Source organism: Cottoperca gobio, chromosome 16 (genome assembly GCF_900634415.1).
Source record: "Cottoperca gobio chromosome 16, fCotGob3.1, whole genome shotgun sequence".
NCBI lineage: Eukaryota > Metazoa > Chordata > Actinopteri > Perciformes > Bovichtidae > Cottoperca > Cottoperca gobio.
Window position 1 is genome coordinate 12,533,871 of NC_041370.1, and position 22,004 is coordinate 12,555,874.

General features: G+C 40.6%; 1 protein-coding gene across 4 annotated transcripts in view; it reads left to right on the top strand.

Annotated features, from left to right (window-relative positions):
- creb5b (cAMP responsive element binding protein 5b) overlaps positions 1–22,004 on the top strand; it is a 44,137-nt gene that overhangs the window by 1,652 nt on the left and 20,481 nt on the right. Inside the window, exons 1-6 of one of the 4 annotated variants that reach the window (XM_029450915.1) lie at positions 3,857–3,874; positions 3,934–3,940; positions 9,415–9,492; positions 10,223–10,316; positions 12,259–12,380; positions 13,504–13,655. In XM_029450915.1, coding sequence (XP_029306775.1) covers positions 9,439–9,492; positions 10,223–10,316; positions 12,259–12,380; positions 13,504–13,655 — 422 coding nt within the window. In that variant the 5' untranslated portion in view covers positions 3,857–3,874; positions 3,934–3,940; positions 9,415–9,438. Of the gene's footprint in view, positions 1–3,843; positions 3,941–9,414; positions 9,493–10,222; positions 10,317–12,258; positions 12,381–13,503; positions 13,656–22,004 lie in introns of those variants that run through there. The other 3 variants (XM_029450914.1, XM_029450913.1, XM_029450912.1) reach the window with 3 other exon arrangements.

A 22,004-nucleotide genomic window follows, 5' to 3' on the forward strand; every position in this document is an offset into this window, starting at 1 on the left:
TACTGAATAGGTTGTTTAACCTCACTGTCGAAACACATGCAGGCAAAGTCACATATCACAGTGACTAAACCCTGTTGCCCTCTGTGACCTATACCCAACAAGTTTGAGCTAACAAACAAGATAATTTGCTCTCTGTTAGGGAGTTACATGCACTCCCACATACTACAGTAAATAGAGGCACCTGACATCTTCTGGCTTCTACAATTTCTTACCCAGCAGAGACATATTCCAACCTCTATGTCATTTCATTTGAAATATACAATGTTCAATTGTATATGTTTATGATATGAATGGAATTGTGTTGGCAGAAATAGAGTTTTTCCAGCTCGTAAACTAGAACTTTCAAGTACAAATCACCAGTTAGTTTATTTATGAATAGTATTAATTATACAGAAGGTTCTGCAGGCCAAGCTAAATTATAACAAACGTTCATACTGCTCCACAAACAAATCTTAAGTATGTTGTAATATACATTATAAGAATAACATATTTGAAAAGGAAAGATATGAAATTATTGTTATTATAATCCATTTATATGACACTTTTCAAACTCGGCCAGAAAACATTTATAAGCAGTTTTACAAATGACTTTAATAATCCAGCATGAACACATACAGAAGCCCAATTCAGATGTCAGAAGAGTGATGTACTTAAACCACAAATGCTGAGCACAGAGCACATCACCCTACACTGTTATAAATCTAAAGAGTCATCACACAGGCAGTGCCATTCACCAGCCACCTAATGTAAATGTTACAGGGTTGAGTGTTTGAGTGCGGGAATGTCACTGGGGTTATCTACTGGGAACCTCCCAGCACATATGTTTTGTTGAATTACGCTCTCAGTTCCAACATGATGCTCTACTGGGATGTTTAGCCAGAGTGTCTCCCGCACCAGTGGTTTTCAAACCTTTAGTCATTCTTTCAAAAAGCTTTAATCCGGAGATTAGACGATGAGGGACTAACACAAATGTTTATTGTTTAAACAAATGCATACACAGAGTTCCCTACTCTTATGTCGAAGTTGAATTCCTAAACATTCCGACAACCCAACAGAATGTTAACTACTGTAAGGCTGCTCTGCAGTGTAGTGAAGCAACTTTCATAGATGCTATGGCATCGACACCCTGGAGCAGAGCGCAAAACATTTCTAAGGAGTAACATGTAAATATCTTTCCACCCACGACTTTGATAAACAATGTCAACAATGTTATACTTTGGCAACACTGTTAACAAATCTTGAAGTCTGAGTCAATATTTTCTGATCTTTAACCACTGAACAGCTAAAACATTCTTCTCAGAAGTTCAGAAACTAAATGATATCAACATTTACGGGCTACAAGTCTGGATGGGAAGAAAGTTGAACTTGGCCTGCATCTGTTAGTAAAAGCAAGCTTGATAGTCATCCACTGCGAGTCTATGAGCAAACAATGTATCAGAATTTTTCAGGCACTTAAAATCCTGAATAAAATGAGCAATGTGGAGGTCTGTAGTTTAAAAGGGGCATGGAGAATAGTTTGAACCACCATCAATTATTTGATTATTATTTGCCCTTTTGTGAATTTTGTGGCGTACAATCTACGCTCTTTTTACACCCCTGTCTTTTATGCAACTTTGAAGTTATGTGTTGGAAGTGAAAACACAACTGAATGTACAATCTGCCATTGTACTTGTCTTGCTGAGGTGTTGTAATATGGAATGGCATGCAGTTATACTGAGAGCCCAACATTTCCATCCCTGCAGGCACAATCGTCTCTGCTCAAGGTGTGGAGAACAGGAAACCATGTTTTACAGGAACATTCCATCTACTTTCCATCTTGGGTTGTTGTACAGAGTAAATATTTCTGAAGGTGTTCTTTATTTTGTTTGCAAATTGAAAATCTGTATGACACTTTTGTTATTTAGCCTCCTGCACCTGCTGCAACAAAGCATCCCGCTGGTGCTAATCTTCCCAAGGTGATCTTACTCAAAAGCTTTGCACAAAGGCATAATAATAAAAGGTTTAGTATAATATAGATCAAATCTGTTTTAGTGTGGGTCACTGACCCTAACTGTATCGGCTCTTTCCAACCTTAATAGTCTTCTCCTCTGGGAGCATAATGTTTGGATTGGTTGGGAAATATATTGGCAATAAAGAGACAAAAGGATGTCATAAACGTTGATTAAAGCTCTGGTTAAAAGACAGAGGCGGAGAAGCTCTGAGTTATGAGAGGTTTTCAGACTGCGTTATTGTTTCAGTGACAGAGCTCTTAGTGCGTCTAGTGGAGTGGTCGCAGGCGAGTGGTAAACATTTCTCAAAGTGTGAGGAGTCATTAATCCCTAAAGCCGAGAATGGTTTCACTACCGGTGTCTGTGGCCCAAGAAATCACAGCCAGTTGGCACCAGCAGGTCACACTGAGCTCCAACATAAATGCTTTGTACTCCAAAGCTGTTTAAATCTCTTTTAATGTGCTGTAGCTAAGGCACACATTTCACTAAAGGCAGTGTGGAACAACTATGTGTTTTGCACGTTCAATTAATTTCAAGTGAAGCTTGATGATGATGCATGTAAGGTCTGTACATTTATGGCCCTTTTGTGAACATTTTAAGAAAAAAGTAGAAATTAGGTTGATTTGACTATCAGGAAAGAAGCTGAAAGCAAAGAAAATAATAACTCAGGCCCTGACAGTAAAGTCCAATGTAGCGTTGATGCTATAAAATATGAACATTTATAGAATTTAAAGGGCCCTGAAAGCTCCAGGTTTTAGTTTGTGCTAATTCATTAGAGATGATTCACTGAATGGTATATTTTTTAATCTCGAGGACTTGTCTGAAGACGGCCCCCCTTCAAAATCTAGTTAGAAGACCTTCTTTATTTCAGTTTGGTGCTTCGCCTACATGTTGCATATTTCAAAATTCATTTGCATCAAATTACCACACAGCATATGGGAGACAAGGTAGTATTCCCGCTTAGAAAAAATGTACATAGTGGCCCAGCAGTTCATTTTTTGCTTCAGGGCCCCATAACAGGTTAATCCAGCCATTACTGTTACTGCATAATAGACAGCCACCTGGACACACAGGTGGCTAGTCATCAGAGCTGAATATTACATAAAACTCCCTTCCAACATAGACATATTGGAGCGTAACTGAAAGGCAAATAGTGTGTACTTTTTTTTCTCCGTATATAACTAATCCAATAAGCCTTTTTCACAGAAGACATTTTTATGTGTCACAAGTTAAAACACAGGTGTAAATAATAAAAATTGATGATGGCTGAATTCAATTTAGCTGCTTCAGTTTCAGGGTCCTATTGTGCATGCTGGCTTGCTGTCACACCTGAAGAGAACATCATTAATGTTAATGTAAAACCTGTGTAAATTATGTTTCTTTATTTCCCATTAACAAAGGGTAGAAAGAAAGTACTATGACTCAAATTGGCTATTGTAATGATATTATACTATTATTATTTTTTACAGTATGTTAAGTCCTAAGTATTGTCTTTCAAGTGGTGCAGTGTGTGTGTTTGAATCTTGTCATTTCACACTTAGTTAAGTGATGTCACTCTGCTCATGGGATCTCAGTTATCAGTTAAGACGCAGCGCATCTTATTAGCTCTAATTATTAGCATGCCTAATTGGTCAGTACTGGAGCTCCAGCTTTGCGCCACACCCACTCCTGGTCCGGCACTGTCCATCCGTGCCTCTGGGTGTGCATTTTGCTAAACTCCGCCCCGCTCGCGCCGCCTCCAAGCGGACCGCAATGATTTAGAAGTTCAGGAATCCCACGTGACGTCACCCGGGGTGACGTTATGCTTCTCTAAATAGATCGTATTGTAATCTTTTCTCAGTCCAACGTGGTTTCTTCTCAGAGACTGCTTCACATTTTCTACACTTGTTTGGTAAGTTGAAAACCTCACACCAGCATGCAGAGGACCGTGCACGCGCCCCTGCAGGTTTGTTGTGTTTGTTAAAAGCGATCCTTGTTACTTTTTCTCCTCCTTTTTCCATGCAACAGCTTGTTTTGTTGTTTGCTTCAGCAGTCCTGGTCGAGATGTTCATTTTTTCTTCTTTTTTTTTAATTCATTGATACTTGCAAGTGTAAGAGAAAATGTACCATGTTAGTTGTGTTAGAGTGCGTGCATTGTCATCTCACATCGGTGTCCGTGCGCTGGCCTATCTGTTGACTGTTGTTGAAGTTGAACGCGGAGACAAGTGCCGCTGCTGCTGCTCGGTCTGTCAGGTAGCAGCAGAGACCAGTCTGCAGGAATTCATCTCAGGTCCGACTGAAAACTACCGAATTTCAGTGCAAAAGATGGTTTTCATTGCACTTCACACCAGAACGGCACGTCTTCCAGTTTTTTCTATTTGCTCCATGGCTCAAAGCTGGATCCCTGCATCATTGCCATGCCTGTCCCATCTCGGGATACGCAAAGCCGGCGTTGGTCCCCGACTCTCTGCGTGCTGCGGTTCACCAGTGATTGTCTGGAAAATGATTGCCTGGTAGTTTTGCTGTCATGCCAGTTAAAAAGAAAAGAGTGATGCTCCTATTCCCGTGAAATTTACGTTCCCGTTTTTGTCTTGAACAGCAATGTGACCAACATTACGTCATTCTGCAGCCCAGTCGATATTTGATTAACCGCTGAGATGTTGAGGGTTACTTTCAGGAAGGTTGTGCTGACGAGGCGCGCTTTGTACGGCTTGGGGGGGAAAAGAAAGATGTTTTAATCATTTGATTACTCTCTGCTGTCATTATGTTGATGTGACAACGCTATCAATAACCACTTGTTTCTCATACACGTTGTTTTAGATTAATGTGGAGGCTTCCGGTTTTATTGTGTCCCTATTAATTGGCTGTGTTAATAGCATCTGATAATATGGCATTTAAATTTGGTGATGATGTTACTAATTCTGATAATTTAATACAGACTAGGTTGGAATTTTATTTTATTTTCTAAATGCTTTTGAGAACATGAACCAGTTGTAGGCCAGGCTACTTCTGTAGAATAAAGTTACTCTTTGTGAGAGCAACAGTTTGAGAAAATGTTTGGAAGATGAATATACTTTTTCACATTTCCCACCTTTTTTTTAAAAATGTTTTATTATCTTTTGAGATTGAGAATCAATCAATTGTAACTTAATGATAATAATACAAGATAAATCTTTTGTTTTTTGTATTACATATTTTCAGTAATATTCCTCTGAATTGAATAGCCAACTAAGGAAAATAAACATCAACATATGAATAATTACATAAAAGACAGCAAAGACTGACATTAAACTTACTTGATAATTTGAGTTATTTAGTAACCTTGATGCAGATCTAATTCTTCACATATTTTACACAATACTCAGCTTGATTGGAGTCCAGCGGCTCGTTGCAGTAATGAAATGTGACCTTTATTTGTTGATGGGTACTGCATGTGCTCAAGGTGAAACATTCCTCTGGTAATTATTGTACTAATGAAAAGGGTCGAATAACAGAAATCATAACACCAATCAACAGTTTGGCCTCATACGTCTCACCTTAAAAACTGTTGCACATATTTATTAAGGTTGACATCTATAATGATTTCATTCTTGGTCTTTCTCATCTATTCCAGTAATAGTATAATGGGGAATAATGTGAGTGGTATTAGTGCCATGGTAGCCCGCTGAGTGGGTTATTTGTTATGAGTTTATATGTTGTGGAAGAGAATCAGTAATTGATAGGTCTTGAGGTTTACACCACAGACGTCTTTTTTTTTTGTCATGCATTCACTCCACGAGCAGAAGTTCAGGGCAGACGTTGTCTGAGAAAGCCATGTTCCCTGCCTCAGGGTTCACCGTGATCCTACCTTGAACTTGTGCTGTCAAAGGCCCAGGCTATGGGGAGCTGGAGATTGGAATTGCTGTGCATGTTTGTGCTTGCTTTAACCCCATATGCCTTCGCACCCCAACCCCTCTTTCCTTACCATATTGTTTAAATTCTAATATGCGATCTACCTGGAGAGTTCCTCCCCAGCTCCTCTAGAAATCGAATGCCTAACTCTAATCCTTCCCCTCGCACACATCAGGATATAGTTAATGTAAAGTGTAACCAAATTTCCTCTGCTAAACTAAAACATCTATATCAAATGAGAGCCAAGTGACTCTTCCAAGGAAAGGGACATTGAGTTCTGATCATTTTAAGTGTGAAAGCTATTGGATAATTCACAGAGGCATTCACAGAATTAATGATTAAACATTTTATGCGTCATATGGTTCGAATTTCCTGAATGTGATAAAAAATGACCATGTCCCACTGTAGAAGCAGGAAGGTAAAACTAAAAATGTTGCATCTGTTTTCATAGTCATGGATACTTTTGTTCCTCTTATTTCTTATTAGTGCTTTCTGGTGATGTCAGTTTTTGTGATTTAATTTAGAGTTTAACATTTCAATGAAATGAGTCATAGTTGTACAGGTGTACGGGAAGAAAGCCTGAAAACTACAATAGTAACAAGAATTGTACAAACGGCTGAAAGTTCCACGTAACTGTATTTGTGGCCTAAAATGTTGAGAATAATCAGCGACATGTACATGGGCTTTATGTAGCGCTGGGTCTTCGGTCGTACTTGTCATTTTTCTGGGTCTAGTTCTTGTTCAGGCTTAGGATCAGCAGTGTTAGTCATGTTTGTTGTGTCAAAGAAAGCCAGGTGAGTTTTTAGGGGCCCTGGTGTAGAGACGGAGTGAAATGGTGACAGAAAGAGAGACCAGGGCTCATTGCTCTCTGACAGAGAGACCCTGTCCAGACCCTGTTCTGCAGGCTCGGTCATGAAGTACAGCTTGTTAGGAAAACAGCACTGCTTAGCATAACACAATATTTGAGTGTTTTGACTGTGCTTGAGGAAATAGTCTGTACCCATGAAAAAGACACACATGTACATAGTGTATGAAGGTATTCATGCTCGACACGTGACGTTGGGCAGGGACTTGAATTTCGGATGCGTTTTTGTGAATTGATGATGGTGGCAGCAGGTAGAAGTAGAGCAGTACACTTTGTGTTGTATGTGTGTAATAAATGACAACTGTTGGATGCTGTAAATAATTCACATGTTCCAGTCATTATCAAGAGCGTACACAATAAACAAACATCTAATGCTGATGATTAAATTATTATCCTAATCTGACCCCCTTTTTGAACTGCTGGTTCAGATGGGATTAGATCAGTGCTACATGAAGGAGACTGAAGAAAACAACAGAAACATGTGTTGTTGCATTGTTATCGTACATTCTTTTTTTTTTAGCTTTAATTATTTTGTGGTATCAGAGTTGAGATGCACTGTGTTTTTGTACACTTACCAGCTTTCCTAATTCATCCAGTCAGCATTCAAATAGTTTGTAAAGGCTTAATTCACTTATCGGAGTACAAAATGAGTCTCCAGGCAGCCTGGACGTTCACACGCTCTCGGTGCGGCTTTGGTTCACACCTCACAGCGGCCAATTGGGACCTGCCTGTATGGATTTTAAAACGTCCATTCTCTGTTTGCGTGTCCGATAGCAAAATACCTGCATGTTCAGTGTTAAGAATCTTCTTGCTAATGCTCAAGGCACTGGCTCGATGATAAAGAGGCTCCCTGGCTGGGGATTAATAAAGACTACCTTAATACTTGTTATCGCTTAACATCTGTTAAAGCATCTGTCAGAAAGTGCCAGGCATCTGAGGTTCTCACACGTGTTGACTGATCAGAGGTTGTTTGTGTTTGTCAGTGAGGAGGATCGCTGCAGTGCACTGCATCATGCAGGACAACGATAAGACCTTGAATTAAGCAATACAGAATATAGACACAGGAGCCAGCAGTCATTAAACATGGCGTTAGAGGCAAGGACAAGGGCTTGAGTCCAAATAATACTTTCTGTACCTTGATTTACGGAGTACAATAATGAAACGTTTCTTATTTAAATATATTAGCTTACATACACAATGCAGTGCATGTTTAATAAGTATCTGGTTTTCTTTACCAGCTATACTGGTCGCGTTGTTGGCTCTTCTTATAAAGAAATACCATTTTTTTCTGCCTTATATAATAGAATAATATTGCTATAGATACTGAATTCTGAAGCTGTTGGAAACGTTAATGGTTTAAATATTTAAATGTGAGTGGAGCGTCACATGCATCAAACGCAATGATTGATTAAAGTGCACATCAAAGCCTTTAAATGGCATGTCATTGCTCTTGTTGCGATCTTGGTTTGATCTTGAAAAGCTGTTAAAATGCACTTGGTTTTTTCCTGTTGTTTTTTCTCTCTGACATCTTGTCATAAATACAGTCTGTATAATATAGCTGCTTTCTATACATTTTTAGAGCTGAATGCAGAATGTATCCTCGTGTGCACGATTACGTTTCTGTAGTTAAACCGGGCGACAGGATATTTACAGAATTTGTTGGCCTCTAAATTTTATGTGACTCTGGTTTCATTTAATATTTTTTGAACGGGTACGAGGCATTCCTCTTTTCTGGGAGAGTATGTCCTCTTTCTCACTCTAAATTATTAAAGCATCTAAAACGGTAACTGAAGCTATTGCTCATTTGACATGATGCATGGTTATGGCTCTAGTGTACTGAGCAATTACTTACAAAGCACATATTTGGCAGTAGTTGCAGGTAAAGAAATGTTTTTTAAATGTTGTTTTTTTAGAAGAAATAAACTGCACCTTGTGTCTGTCCCTCATGCAATGCTGCTCTGCTTTCATTTCTCTGTCTCACTGTGACATGCTTTATACAACTCAATGACTTAATTACATCCTTAAATGATTGCTGCACGAACGAAACGTGAAAATAGAACTTAATAGAAAGAAAAGTTATTCAATGAGTGCTTTCCATTTAAAGTTCAATTTGTCTCAATGCATAAGTAAATTAGTGTAAAGGGATCTTTCACATTACAACACATTGCACGTGGTTAGATTCAGTCACTTTGTGGTGAGAATAAACATTTCAAGACACCTTCAAATGTTTGGCGTTTGATCGCACATCTCAAACGCGGTTTATCGTGTCATTGTTTCCATCCAAATTTCAAATTAAACCAATTCCACCTCACACCTTTTATATATGCGGTTGGCCCAACATAAATAAATGTTAAATGAGTTCAACAGTAATTGTACGTTTTATAATGTGCTATAACAATGCATTATTTTAATTTGGTTAATGACTAGGTAGAGTAGAGTAGGTTATGTTGTATGATTATGTTTATTAAAAATATGGTAATAAAAAAATCCAACTATTAAAATATGACTATTTAATTACTTTCCTATACAATCCCTAACCCTATATTACTGTAGTGTGAGTTATTACTGAAAATAACCTGACAGCTGTTTCAGGTCACAGTGATTATATTTTCCCTCTTGGATGCACACGGGGGGAAAGTCAAGTCATTCACTTCCTCTCTCCGCTTTCTCCTTTTGTCTTTTTTTTTGTAGTTTTATGAGAAGGTGGCCAGAGTGATGAACTCAGACCAGGAAAGGCCGTACCTGTGCAACGCTCCTGGCTGTTCTCAGGTTAGTGTGTCGGGACGAAACAACACAACACAACCCTGTGTGTGTGTGTGTGTGTGTGTGTGTGTGTGTGTGTGTGTGTGTGTGTGTGTGTGTGTGTGTGTCTGCCTGTAATATGAAGAGCTGAACATTGAGGAGGCCTGAGGAGTGGGTTACTGCCTCACGCATAGAGGAGAAACAGATTAGCAAGGAACTGAGTGAAACACAAAGTGTAAATAAAGCTGCAGGTGTAAAAGAAAGTAAAGAAAAAAATACTCTTCATATTATATCGATTTAGTAATATGAGACTTATATTTTGGAGATAGTAATATGGCACAAGTGGTTTAAAAGCTGCATTACAGTAAAGTTATGTCATTTTCTGAACTTATCCGACTGTGTTAGCTGTTCTATAATTTGTCTTTACCTACTCATTATATCCACATTACTGATGAGTAGTACCAAAAATATCATTTTGTAAATATTTTGTAAAAGCACCAATAGTCAACCCTATAATATTGTCGCGATATCGATATTGAGGTATTTAGTCAAAAATATTGTGATATTTAATTTTCTCCATATCTCCCAGCCCTATTTGAAGTAAATATCAGGGTTGATGCTCTTTTAGGATGCACTCTTTAAATGGAGAATACCAGCAAATGTTTTTTTGGGTTAAAGCTTCAGCTTTTATTTGTTTTGTAATCGTTATTAAAACCCTTATTCTTCTTACAATCCTACTTTTTTTTAAACTCAACAGCGATTCCCCACGGAGGACCATCTGATGATACATCGACACAAACATGAGATGACCCTTAAGTTCCCCTCCATAAAGAATGACAACATGTTATCAGGTGAGTTACGGCTACATCAATACAGACTCACACTCCACCTCAGCAGGGTTCACGGGAAACTTATAGTTCCTTTGCAGGTGTGTGCCTGAGTGACTCATGCTCAGAGTCAGACACACTTGTCTATCATCAGAAAACTTCATGGCGTGTCTATACCAGTTGTTTACAGTAATGTAAATCCTATGACACACGTTACCCTGTAGCTCAGCTTTGTTCAGTGCATACCACTTACGCACACTTCATCAGGCGCTGACGTATGACTGGAGAAATCAGCATGTTAAGCTAAAGCGTGATTAGCATTTTCGCATCATCATTTGTCTTGATCTTCCTATAGAAGGAGATGGTTTACAATGGTTTTATGGATGTCGGGGTGTACAAGCCTCAGGGGACATGCTGATCGTCGCATTACTATTCTTTTCAAAGAAACATCAAACCACAGATTGTGAACTGCATACACAAAGAGTCAAGCCAAGGCCGCTCCATAAGTATAGATCTCCATTCCTAGAAACAGCCAAGACACACTAGATGAGAGCACTAGCCACGCCACCGAGATTGTGTCTTCTTTATTATTTACGCTCAGTGGACGGCGAGATCGGATTTTCTAGGCCGGGTGTTCTTATTGCTTGTTGTCTGAATTACAGCTCTGACCATTTCTCTTTTTGAGACCTTGAACTCAGGATGAAATAGTGCTTGTGCTGTAAGTTACAGCTCAGCCACACATAGAAACCTGCTCTAAGCTGGTCACTGAAATGGTCTTCTCTTTAAACTTTAGTACTATATGTGTTGACCCAAAGTTAACCTCCTGCTATATTGACTCATAGCTGTTATCCTCAACAAAAAATGACATTACTCGCTTTTTTATTAATAGAGCTTGAGTTGTTTGGAAATGGAAAAAGTATATTTTTGGTAACACTGTATTTTGGGCAAACGGGTCATGATGAATGTTTGAGTCAATCCCCAGTCTAGCCAGAATGGATAAACAGACCATGAAGTATGCTTTTAGCCTTTGAAACAAGCCTGATCCTAAAATCACCTTCAACTGTCTGAAACCTGATCTCTGTGCACCCCCACAACGTCAAGTTGAATACCGAGCTCAACAAATGAGACCTCCACTCAGTAGGTGGGATCTGTACTTCATCAGCTGAAATGGGGCTGTCAAGCGCAGTATCTCTCTGTCGCTAACAGAATGGAAGATATTCTGAAATAACAACAATGTACATTCTTTACACTTTAGTCTTTATGTAGAGCTGCATTTGCTTCTGTAAAGAGTTTCTAGTCTAACAGTGGTCCACGTAATTAAATAACAGAAATAAACAGCATTTCACTTTAAGACAGGAGGAGCAGCGTAGTCCTTGTACATCATTCTACCTTCTCCCACACTTCAACTCCCGTCGGCTGATTGTGGTAATCTTTCCATTGTAGGCTGAATCATAGGGCAACACATGATGAATATTAGTAACTTTACACACTTCATGAGGCGCTGACGTGTGACTGGAGGGCTAGAATATGAAACAAAGAGAACAAGGGAATTGATTTAGCAAATTAAAGGTTAAAAATGTCAAGGGTCAAACCTGGTGACATCGTTACAAATATATGTGCCTTTCATTTGTATAGCATATACTGTACTTCTTGCTAACATGGTATATGTGATGTACTGTTAATTGTAGCATGTGTCCTGTTGGTTTGTTGCTGCTTTGTCATTGCGTTTATTTTATTTTGAATGGTGACCTGGCACCAAGGGGCTGCAGATGAAAATGATCTTTAAGCTTACATTTATGTTTAATTCATATCTTATACAGTCACTTTAGCATGCTGCTCTATTCCATGTGCGTTAGTATTTTTGCTGTCCTGGGTCATGGTGTGTGTGCAGCCTGACAAACACTACAGTATTAGCAGTTGTTGATTTCAAAGATACAATTTGAAAACCTTTTTTCTTAATTTCCAGACCAGACGCCGACACCAACACGCTTCTTGAAGAACTGTGAAGAGGTGGGATTGTTCAGTGAACTGGACTGCTCCATTGAGCAGGAGTTTTGCAAGGCCCAGGAAGAAGAGGACAGTAAACAGGTACAGTAGAAAACAAGCCTCAGGCTCACCGTTAACAGATTTAAAACACCTAGCCCTCATGTAATCACACTCTGCTCACCTATTAAAAAGAACTATCTATGCACCGCAGATATTTCTGCTATATTTCCTCCTTTTAATCTAAAGTGTGCTAAGGTGTTGCACATCCAGCCGCGACCCCTGGTGCTCATCAGTCTTATTGAGAGTGACAGACAGGGCAGGCAGGTGGAGATCTGTCACCCACCACATATGAGGAGAAAAGAGATCAAGTTCTCCACCTGTAACTTCAAACAGATCTCCAGCTACCTGAGACAACGTTTGTGACAGCAATAAAAGATACGGCCAGACATTCTCACACTCGTCAAAAAGTCGTGGTCATTTATGCATTATAGATCTACCCTGAGGCACCTTCACCTGAAACATGGGTAATAGTCAAATCACCACAAGACAGACTGCTTATCTAATGTCTGGAGAGATGTGCAGTGCACGCTGTAGCTAAGCTGTCGTCTGGGTGGTTTGGCTCTGGAGCTCGTCTGTGCTCAGGTCAGCCTTGTCTAGCCTCCCCAGCCTGTGTGGTTTATGATGGGAGACTCTGCTAAGTCAGCAGGAGGCGAGTCAGAGCAAGATTCTCTGGGAGTGCAAAGCACAATAAGCAGAGGGGAAGCTTGAAACTTCAGGAAAACAGCAATCGGCGAATATGAATATAAAATACTTTAATATGTGTGGAAGAGTGAGTGATTTAGTTGATAAACTTAATTTTCCCTTTCTTGAGCTGTGACATGTATATATTAAAGTTAATATACTTGTTGTCAGGTAAACTGTTTCTACTGCCTGTATTCTTCTTAGGGTGCAGGTTATTTTGGGATGTACTGTATGTGCTGTTACATGTAACAGAGGAGAAACAAACTGTCTTGCTGGGGAAATCACAATAAGGAAACCTGGTCTTTTTTTAGACTCTCAAGGTTAACTCAATTTAGAAAAAGCCTGTGGCCGATAGTTTACATAGTTCTTCATTACTCATTCAAACAGCTGCAATGTGTGCGTTGTGCTGAAAATACAACTTGCTGGGAAGAATGTGACAGATTCCTAACTTTGTGCACTCTTTCTCTTGCCTTCCTCGCTGCAGAGCATCTCACTGCACGGCCAGTCAGGCCAGCACCAGCAGTCCCTCTCACGGATGGGCAACCATGACACCAGCATAGTGATCCAGCAGGCCCTGCCCTCTCCTCAGTCCAGCTCCGTCATCACTCAGGCTCCATCCACCAACAGACAGATAGGGTGAGTAAGCCAAGCGGTTGAATCCGGCAGAACACCAGAAAGTTACAAAAAATGTAGGTTTTAGTAGACTTCTTCTTCTGTGTTTTTATCCTTGCATTTGTACGTATGTGTTTCTTCTTTGTGATCAAGTAGTCGAGGCACTGTTAAGAACTGCTGTAGACTGTAGCTTATCGGAGGCGTGCTCAGAGTGTATCCTCTCACCTCAAGTGCGCCCCCGTTATAGCGACAGCCTTAGGCCCGATCCTTTTGTGTCCGTGAGGATTGTCTCTGAGGTAATGTCAGTGTTACGTTACATTTGGAGCAGTGTGTGTGGAGCTGGCGATTCATGTTTTGCTGTCCATTCAGTATTGTCCCACAGCAGACCGTGCCAAAGAGGGTCCCGGGGGACAAGATGAGCTCATTGTTGAAGCCTTAGCTGTGACTGTTTTTACAGTGGTTTAGCATTTCATGCTCTGAAATAGTTCCTTTCACTATATGGGAATGTCAGCCGCAACCTTAGAGCTCTTTTTCTCTGATGCGCTGCCATGGCTACAGGTGTGTCATAACCAGCTGATATAGACTGTGTATTAACTGCCATATGTGGTGGTGTGCTGCTTCATTATTTACCTGCACTGTTTAGTCAAGAAGTAGTTCATGGAGTTTAAAGCATTTGTAATCACAGTCATAATCAGACCCCGATGATCCATATCTGCATACTATGTGTAGTCACGCGGTGTGGTTTTATAAACTACCAACCGTCAAGAGTCTTTGAGGGGAATCTTTTCCCTCTTGTGACTTTCTGTCTTTATATATCAAGAACATAATCATAACCACACACAAACATTTATAACATTTTTTTCCTTATGGAGACACTCCACTGACCTCGTTTATTCCTTATCCCTTAACCCCAACCACCTTCAAACTTGTGCCAGGGCTTTGTTACTGTAAACCAGACGGGTGGCAAGCAAGTTAGACATTGAGATGGCTCAGTGTAAGGCCTCTGCTGTATCAAGGTTGTCCTGTGTAGATTTACAGCTTGAGGAGCTAGTGAATATTGGATGGGAGGCCAATCTCTAAGCCTGACTGACAACCCGTCAGGCTCTTTGTCGAGGACAAGGATGGAATTTCACTCCGTTGGAGAAGCAGAAATCACTGCAAGTAACAGAGACTTTGCTCGTCCTGCTTCACCTAATTTCACCTGTCATTAAAAACTCATCAGAGCCGGTATGCCATGTGGCGGTGGTTTTCAGCGCACAGAATGGCTCAGCTAGAGGTATACACAATTTTTGGGCAATTCTCAAAGCATCGCTTGTATGTGCTAAAACTGCAGAGGCGTCACTTGTTTACTACGACGGTGGAATCCTAACACGTGAATAGGATGAGTAGATTCACACGCAAGGAATCTGGAAATGTTCACATCAGCAGGAAAATGGGTTGAGGAAACCCCTCCACTGAGAAGCAGCGCTTCCACAGGAAGCCATTAGAGTCAGCCAAAGGCTCCGTGCACAGGGTCTCTCCACAGGAACTTCCCACACACAGAACAAGCCGGACACTTCACAGGCTAGTGGAGTGTCCTGATTGAGAGTTAGGGAGCCTACTGTAGGTCAGATCAGGGGTTACCTCCGGCGCCCCTATTGTCCTATTAAGCCACTTCAACTGTACTCTCCAATACTCTTTGATTTCCCCTGTCTATGTGAAGAGAAGACAATCAGAACTTGTTTTTAATCCACAGTGCATCAATTATTACTTGTGCAAATGTTTATGCTACGTTTCAATCATAACAATCTCACAGACAATTAGGGAAAAGTTTTCCTCGTCAATGAATCTGCCTCGTTTATGTATGTGATCATCGCAGGCCCATAAGGCTATTAATCTCGACACACTTTGTGGTGCCGTGTGGTGAATATATCATAAATCATCAAACAAAATCAGTTTAATCTCACCTCCATCTGCTTTCTTGGTTCTCGGCTCTGCTGAACGAGTGAGCATCCAATGAATTAGGATAACAAGTCATTTTCATTGCTCCACAATGTTTACTAAAGAGCTTTGAGGCTTGGAATCAATTAGGATTGGCTTTCCTCAAGTCCATTTACTTTAGGGTTGAGCTGGGCCTGCAGCTGTGAAACCTGAGGACCTCGCTCTCTCTCTCTCTCTCGCTCTCTCTCTCTCTCTCTCTCTCTCTCTCTCTCTCTCTCTCTCTCTCTCTCTCTCTTTTCTTTCTTTCTTTCTCTCTCTCTACTCCTGCTTTGAGTCCCTAAACAAGGTCTTTGGGGAGCTGCTCTGACACAAACCAGTGTTAAAACCAGGCACAAGAAACCAGCCAGCAGATCTTAATGTCACGGCTATCATTATCATATAAAGCGAAGCGGCGTCCAACAGATTTGAATGCTTTCTGCTTTTCAATTATAAACATCTGGGGCTGAGTTATGTCAGAGTTAAATGCGTTGAACATTACTAGTCAACCATGTGAGGTACAGCATTCTGTGGAAACCTCAATTTTTTGACTTGATGAAGAGGAGATGTGTATGGGTGTGGGCACAAGGCACTAAAAAACATGACATTCTTCTTTTCTGGCTCAGTCGAGGAACTCAGTCAAATTGTTTCCATTACATAGCACAATCAACCTGAATCCAGCTGGGTTAACTGAGGAGTGATTACAGTACAGATGTGGTTAAATACCTGATCATCTATTTATTATGATGTGATATTTAATCACTTATCTCAATTTTGGCTGTGTGTGAAAACAGGTGCTTTTATTAAATGACGATAGCTTAAATGAGAAATTCTTAAGAATGTCACATCCATTAAAACGTTCAATTTGTAGCATTTTCTTATTGTGTAAATGTGAGTTTATTTAATTATTTCAGTTTTCTACATGAAGGGTTTATTTCTAAACTTAAATGTGCCTTGTTGGTGATGTCCCACTCTGAGCATGCTGTGTGAAACTTTGAGTTTGGCTGTCACATCTGCGTGCAAAGCGCCGAAGGAAGTCAATTTGTGGTTTTGTTATTCATGCTGCTTTATATGCACACTATTTTTCACACCTCAGAGAAACCAACCACTTGGGTTCCTTGTTTTCGCCTTTAAGGGAAGTAGCACAAATAGATGATGGTCTGCATACTTCCAAAACAGCAAGGCTTCATGCAAAGCTAAAGTGTAGGGTAACACATTTAAACTTCCTGTGTTTTCTCAAGAAGATTTGGTGATATGCTGATTGATTATTAACGTGGGTAAAATATCTTATGTGATACTGATACCTGCCATTCTCTCACATTTACATTCCTTTTTGCTAAATATAGATTATGATCATCATACCAATCCAGCCAGATATGATTTCTGGAAAATGACTTACACTCGAAACTAAACTTAAAGCTAATGGTCACATCTTGAAAACAAATCAAATTCAATTCATGTGTAAATGCAATCTGTGCATGTGATATTCATACAGCCATACACATACAGTACTGCTTCTGTTGTTACCATTCAATCATTTAATAGTAGCGCAGTGGTGATGATAGTTTAGATGATTCCAGGATACATCGCACATCACATTCTTATACATTGCATCACACCTTTTCCCATGCTTGTTATAAAACAACCGTGCAGATTTCAACACTTATTGTGCCAGCGCCAGAACAGAGAAAGTCTCCACACCTATACGCGGAGTTATGTGCTTTCCATGGACAAACTTTGACCTCACTTGAACTTCACAATTTAAACAAAACTTCCTTTATTATTGTTTATGATTAGATTGCATTCAGAAAGTGGTGATAAGGAGGGAGGTCTGCCCTGAGTGCAGGAGCGCGGGACCTCTACAAAATGCCTGAGGTGCCCTCATGCTCTAACTTGACAAATGCCCTTTTCCAAAGACAAATATGGGCAATGGTATGGCTAATTGTAGGGTTAATGCACAGAGAGAAGAGAACACATAAACAAAGGTACAGAGAAACAAAGGTATATAATGTAATATATTACATGAAAGGAAGGAGAGAAAAGCAAACGGAGAGAATGCAGGATGTACATCTGACCTGAATTAAGATGAGCTCATTGTGTACTGCAGTGGGTTTAATAGTGCGTTTGTAGAGGAACGCCCAGACTCTGTTCCCTCTCATTCCAGCGGGGCTGTGTCATCCCTGCCCCGGGGCCACCACACATGCAGGCTCCTGCACAAGCAACTCACACACAGGGACATGCCTCACAGCTCTGGGGAGTGCAGGGATCACAACGCAGGGAAGTGTAGAAAAGGGGGATCAGAGGTGGACAGAGGAGAGGAAGAAAGGGATCAGAGGTGGATGGAGGAGAGGAAGAGGGGGATAAGAGGTAGATGGAGAAGAGGAAATGAAGGATCAGGAGGGTGGAGGAGAGAGAAGAGAGGCATCAGATGTGAGGACATGGGTGTTCCAGGATGGTGGCCAGTCGGTTGGAGGGAAAGGATACAAGGCATGTCGGCACAAGAATAGGAAAAGATAGATCATGTTTGGATGGAAGTATGAGCAAAGTGGAATCAGAAGAATGAAGGTGTGGGAAAAAATGCACTGAGATTATGAAAGGAAAATGAAGATGGAAAACTGAATGAGAAACAGAGGGATGAGACGGTGGAAGACAGGCATCAGGTGGCTGGAGGAGTGGAGTGGGTTAAACTGGAGAGGGTTAAACAGGCTAATTAAGAGTCACCTTTTAGTAGATGAAGAGGGAAAATAATTAAGTATCATTGAAAGTGAAAGGGTTGGTGTAGCCAAAATGTTACAACATCAGTTAGGTTCTGCTGACAGATGCCAGGTTAACTTGTAACAAGATGTTTTCTTTCTGATTCACTGGTGATAGGAATGCACTGACATGCTTTTTACTTTCATTGAAAACGAAAGATAACCCATCTTCACTCGGCTAATGACGTCTAATGAATCAAAAATAATAATGTCATATTTGGTGAATAAATACCACAACACTCATGCTAATTTGCTCCAGAGTAACATCCACCACCATTTCTCAACAGTGCTTTGGCACAGCTTAACTCCGCTCGAGGCTCTCTAATGTGAGGACACCCCATCCCAGATCCATCCCAGTGCACCCTCCCAGCATCCATCCCTCCTTTAGCCCGCTAATAAAAGTCAGCCTGTGTTGTAACCCATTAGAGCTGATTTATTTGATCAGATTCGTATTATTTCCTCAGTCCAAACCCCATGGCACTCTCCTCCCACCAGTGATTAAAGGCAGTAAATCAGGGGCAGGTCCTGTGTAGTGTTTACTCAGAGAGCCAGGCAGCTGCAAGCTGTTTGAGGCCCTTGTTTCTCCCTCTGTTTACCTCCGTTCCCATGGCGACTGCACCACCGTCTCCCGAACGTCTGGAACTTGGCCCTGGGCTGTTTTGGTTACGTCCGAAAGTTTTTAGCTGCTGTGTCTACCCAGAGCTCGCAGTGACTTCACCCAGCGAGGAGTGAGCGCAGAGATATTGGACGAGCCGAGGAGGGAAAGAGAGGGAAAAGCGAGAGGAGGAGAGGAGGGAGGGACGAAATCTGGGGGTGGGAAGGCACAGGGTGGGGGAGGGCGAAAAGCCAGGAGCATTACATCATTGCTGGAGCAGAGTCAGAAAGGGAAGGATATGAGTCAGTGGACTGACTGCACCTCTCTCTCCCTCTCTTGCTCTTCTTGGATGGCAGCCAAGCCCTTGTGTTTAAAGTCTCCAGTGCTTGAGTTGGAGTTGAGACTGTGGGGATTGGGGCAGTAAAGCTTAGCGTGTGTGCAGACTGCAGGATTTGTAGGTTCGAGCAAGCAAATCCAGAGGGGCTTGAGTTGAGGTGTGGGCACTCTGAAGGGTCCAGAAGAGAGTTATAGAGGATTACCAGGACAATGAGAGGAGGTGAAAACAGGAGAGAAAATAGAGAAATAGACTATGCAACAAGAGATACAAAAAGCAAAAGCAAAAGAGAGACTCTGGGAGAGAAGAAGGGTCTAGCAGTGATGTCATGGTGGAGTGAAGGTGGGCGGGGGGTGTAGAGGGTGGTGCGGTGGTGATTCCTGGGCGGGGATTGTGGAGGAGAGCTGGGCTGAGAGCAAGGCACTCAGTAATGTGAGAGTGCAGGGTCAGGACTGCAGAGTGTCTACCTGCTCTCCCCTGGGGCCCACAGCCCGGGCTATTATCAATCCCCTCAGTGGAGCCACAGCCTGTCATTATTCACTCGCATACATACACACCCACACACACACACACACACACACACACACACACACACACACACACACACACACACACACACACACACACACACACACTGGAACATGCACTTATTCACACTCGAATATGAATCCACTAAATTCACTGTAAAGTCTGGTGCATAATGTATTCATTGGGAAATAGATATAAACACAGAAAGCAGGAAAGAATAAAAAAAAAAGAAACAATTAGAATGATTTTATTGTTGATAAATTAAGCTGAAATTATGCACTTCAATTAAGTATGTGGATACTTAAGGCTGCAGCTGACATTTATTTAGATTATTGATTAAATAATATACAGTATACTGTGTACAACGCATATTTTAAATTGTAATATTTAAAGCCTATATGTACGGTAGTCGGGAATATTGGTTGATAAACACTGACTGGTTTCAACCTCACAGGGTTTTTATCAGGGCAAAAATAGTTAAATAAAAACATTTTTGGTCTATAAAATCGTGGAAATGCCCTCCACAATATGACATTCTTCTGCCATATTCATTTTTTATCATTTGTGCAATTATCACTGCCGTGTGGAATATTCACTTTTACAACTTTTTATCAACCACTTTGTACTTTACTTTTATTACTTTTATTCTATTTAACTATTGTGTACTCGCCACTTTACTTCATATGTTCTTTTGCTGTAACAAGGTAAATCTCCCCGTTGTGGGACTAATAAAGGAACTCAAAACTCAAAAAGATGCAATTCATCATCACATAAGACAAACTAATGCTGTAAAGCACATTTTACATCTTTGAAAATAACATATGTGATTATTTTGGTTCCCACTTGTTGCCAAAGTATTCTTTTGTCCGTTGACTAACTGATTAATCGCCTAATCTATCAACACTATTGATATTGCAATGCATATTAATAACATTTATCATGTGTGCATACATATGGGAGTGGTATTTTAAGAGAATTAATACGTTTTTCTAACAATTTACTTTCATTACTAGTGGCTTTTGTCTAAAATGTCTTTATTTATCAGCATAGTCAGCACAGAGCTGAGTTAATCCCCAGAGGAAGTGCTTTCAGATGTTGTTTTTCCGCCCACTGGACAAGCAGGTTGTGTTTTGGTGTGTGTGATGGTGACAGACGTGGTGTCCGTCCTCCCCCTTCTCTGCTGCAGGTGACAGGCTCAGCAGTACAACCTGTACAAGCTTCAAAGGAGTCTTTCTTCTCTAGAACACGGGAGCCTGACCTGCAACAACCAGCGACCTGTGTGTGTGCTGTGTCCTGACCTCTGCCAGTTATTGACTGTCACAAGTAGCTCCGGGTTACATAGTGTGCATTGCATTGTCTTATCTCGAATAAAGAGGGAAAGCTGAAGTCTGGTAACTTTACTAATGAGAATATCAGCACCTTCAAGCATAATTAATTAATTTCTCTTTTATCGCTGTCACGATATCCAGTTCCCGGTTTTAAAACGTTTTTAAAATGTTTTACTCTTCCGCTTCATAGTTGAAAAGATCTCATTTTCCATAAAAGTTGTCAAACAGCGTACCCAGGACCATGAAACATTACTCTAACTCTAACTGTGAATTTATTTGGCATTTTGAATGTACTACTGCATGCACAAGGTTACGATGGTTTCATATACACTTGTGAATATATGCATATTATACAGTATAATAAACTGTATAATATGCATTGGAAAGGACAGCATTGTAATATGTTTTTGGATATCCTGTATTATGCAAAAAGAAATAATATATATTAAATAGACCACTCTTGAAACAAAATCAAATACTATGAAATACTGTGAATGAGCCAATTTGAAGTTGTCAAAGAGATTTTACTGCATAGTTTTAAAGATATGTTCACTTAAAAACATGTCCCCTTGGTTTAGGTGCAAATAAGTTTACATATCATAAACTCATCAAACCGAATAGAAATCCAGCAAAACAGCTTTCATGTACAAAATCAGCAGCGTGCCACTGCCTTGTTATTTCATCCTCTTGGACGCTGGCAGAGTCTAAATGCAGAGTGTAACTGTGTTGATGTAGCGCGCAGCTACACTGCATACCTCATTGTACTTTCATGACTTCTCCCATGTGGAAATGTTTGGATTTGCAGTGTTGCTCAGATGTCATACGTGCTGTTAAATGAGTGTGATTGTGATAAATTGGGATGTTAGACAGGAATGACAC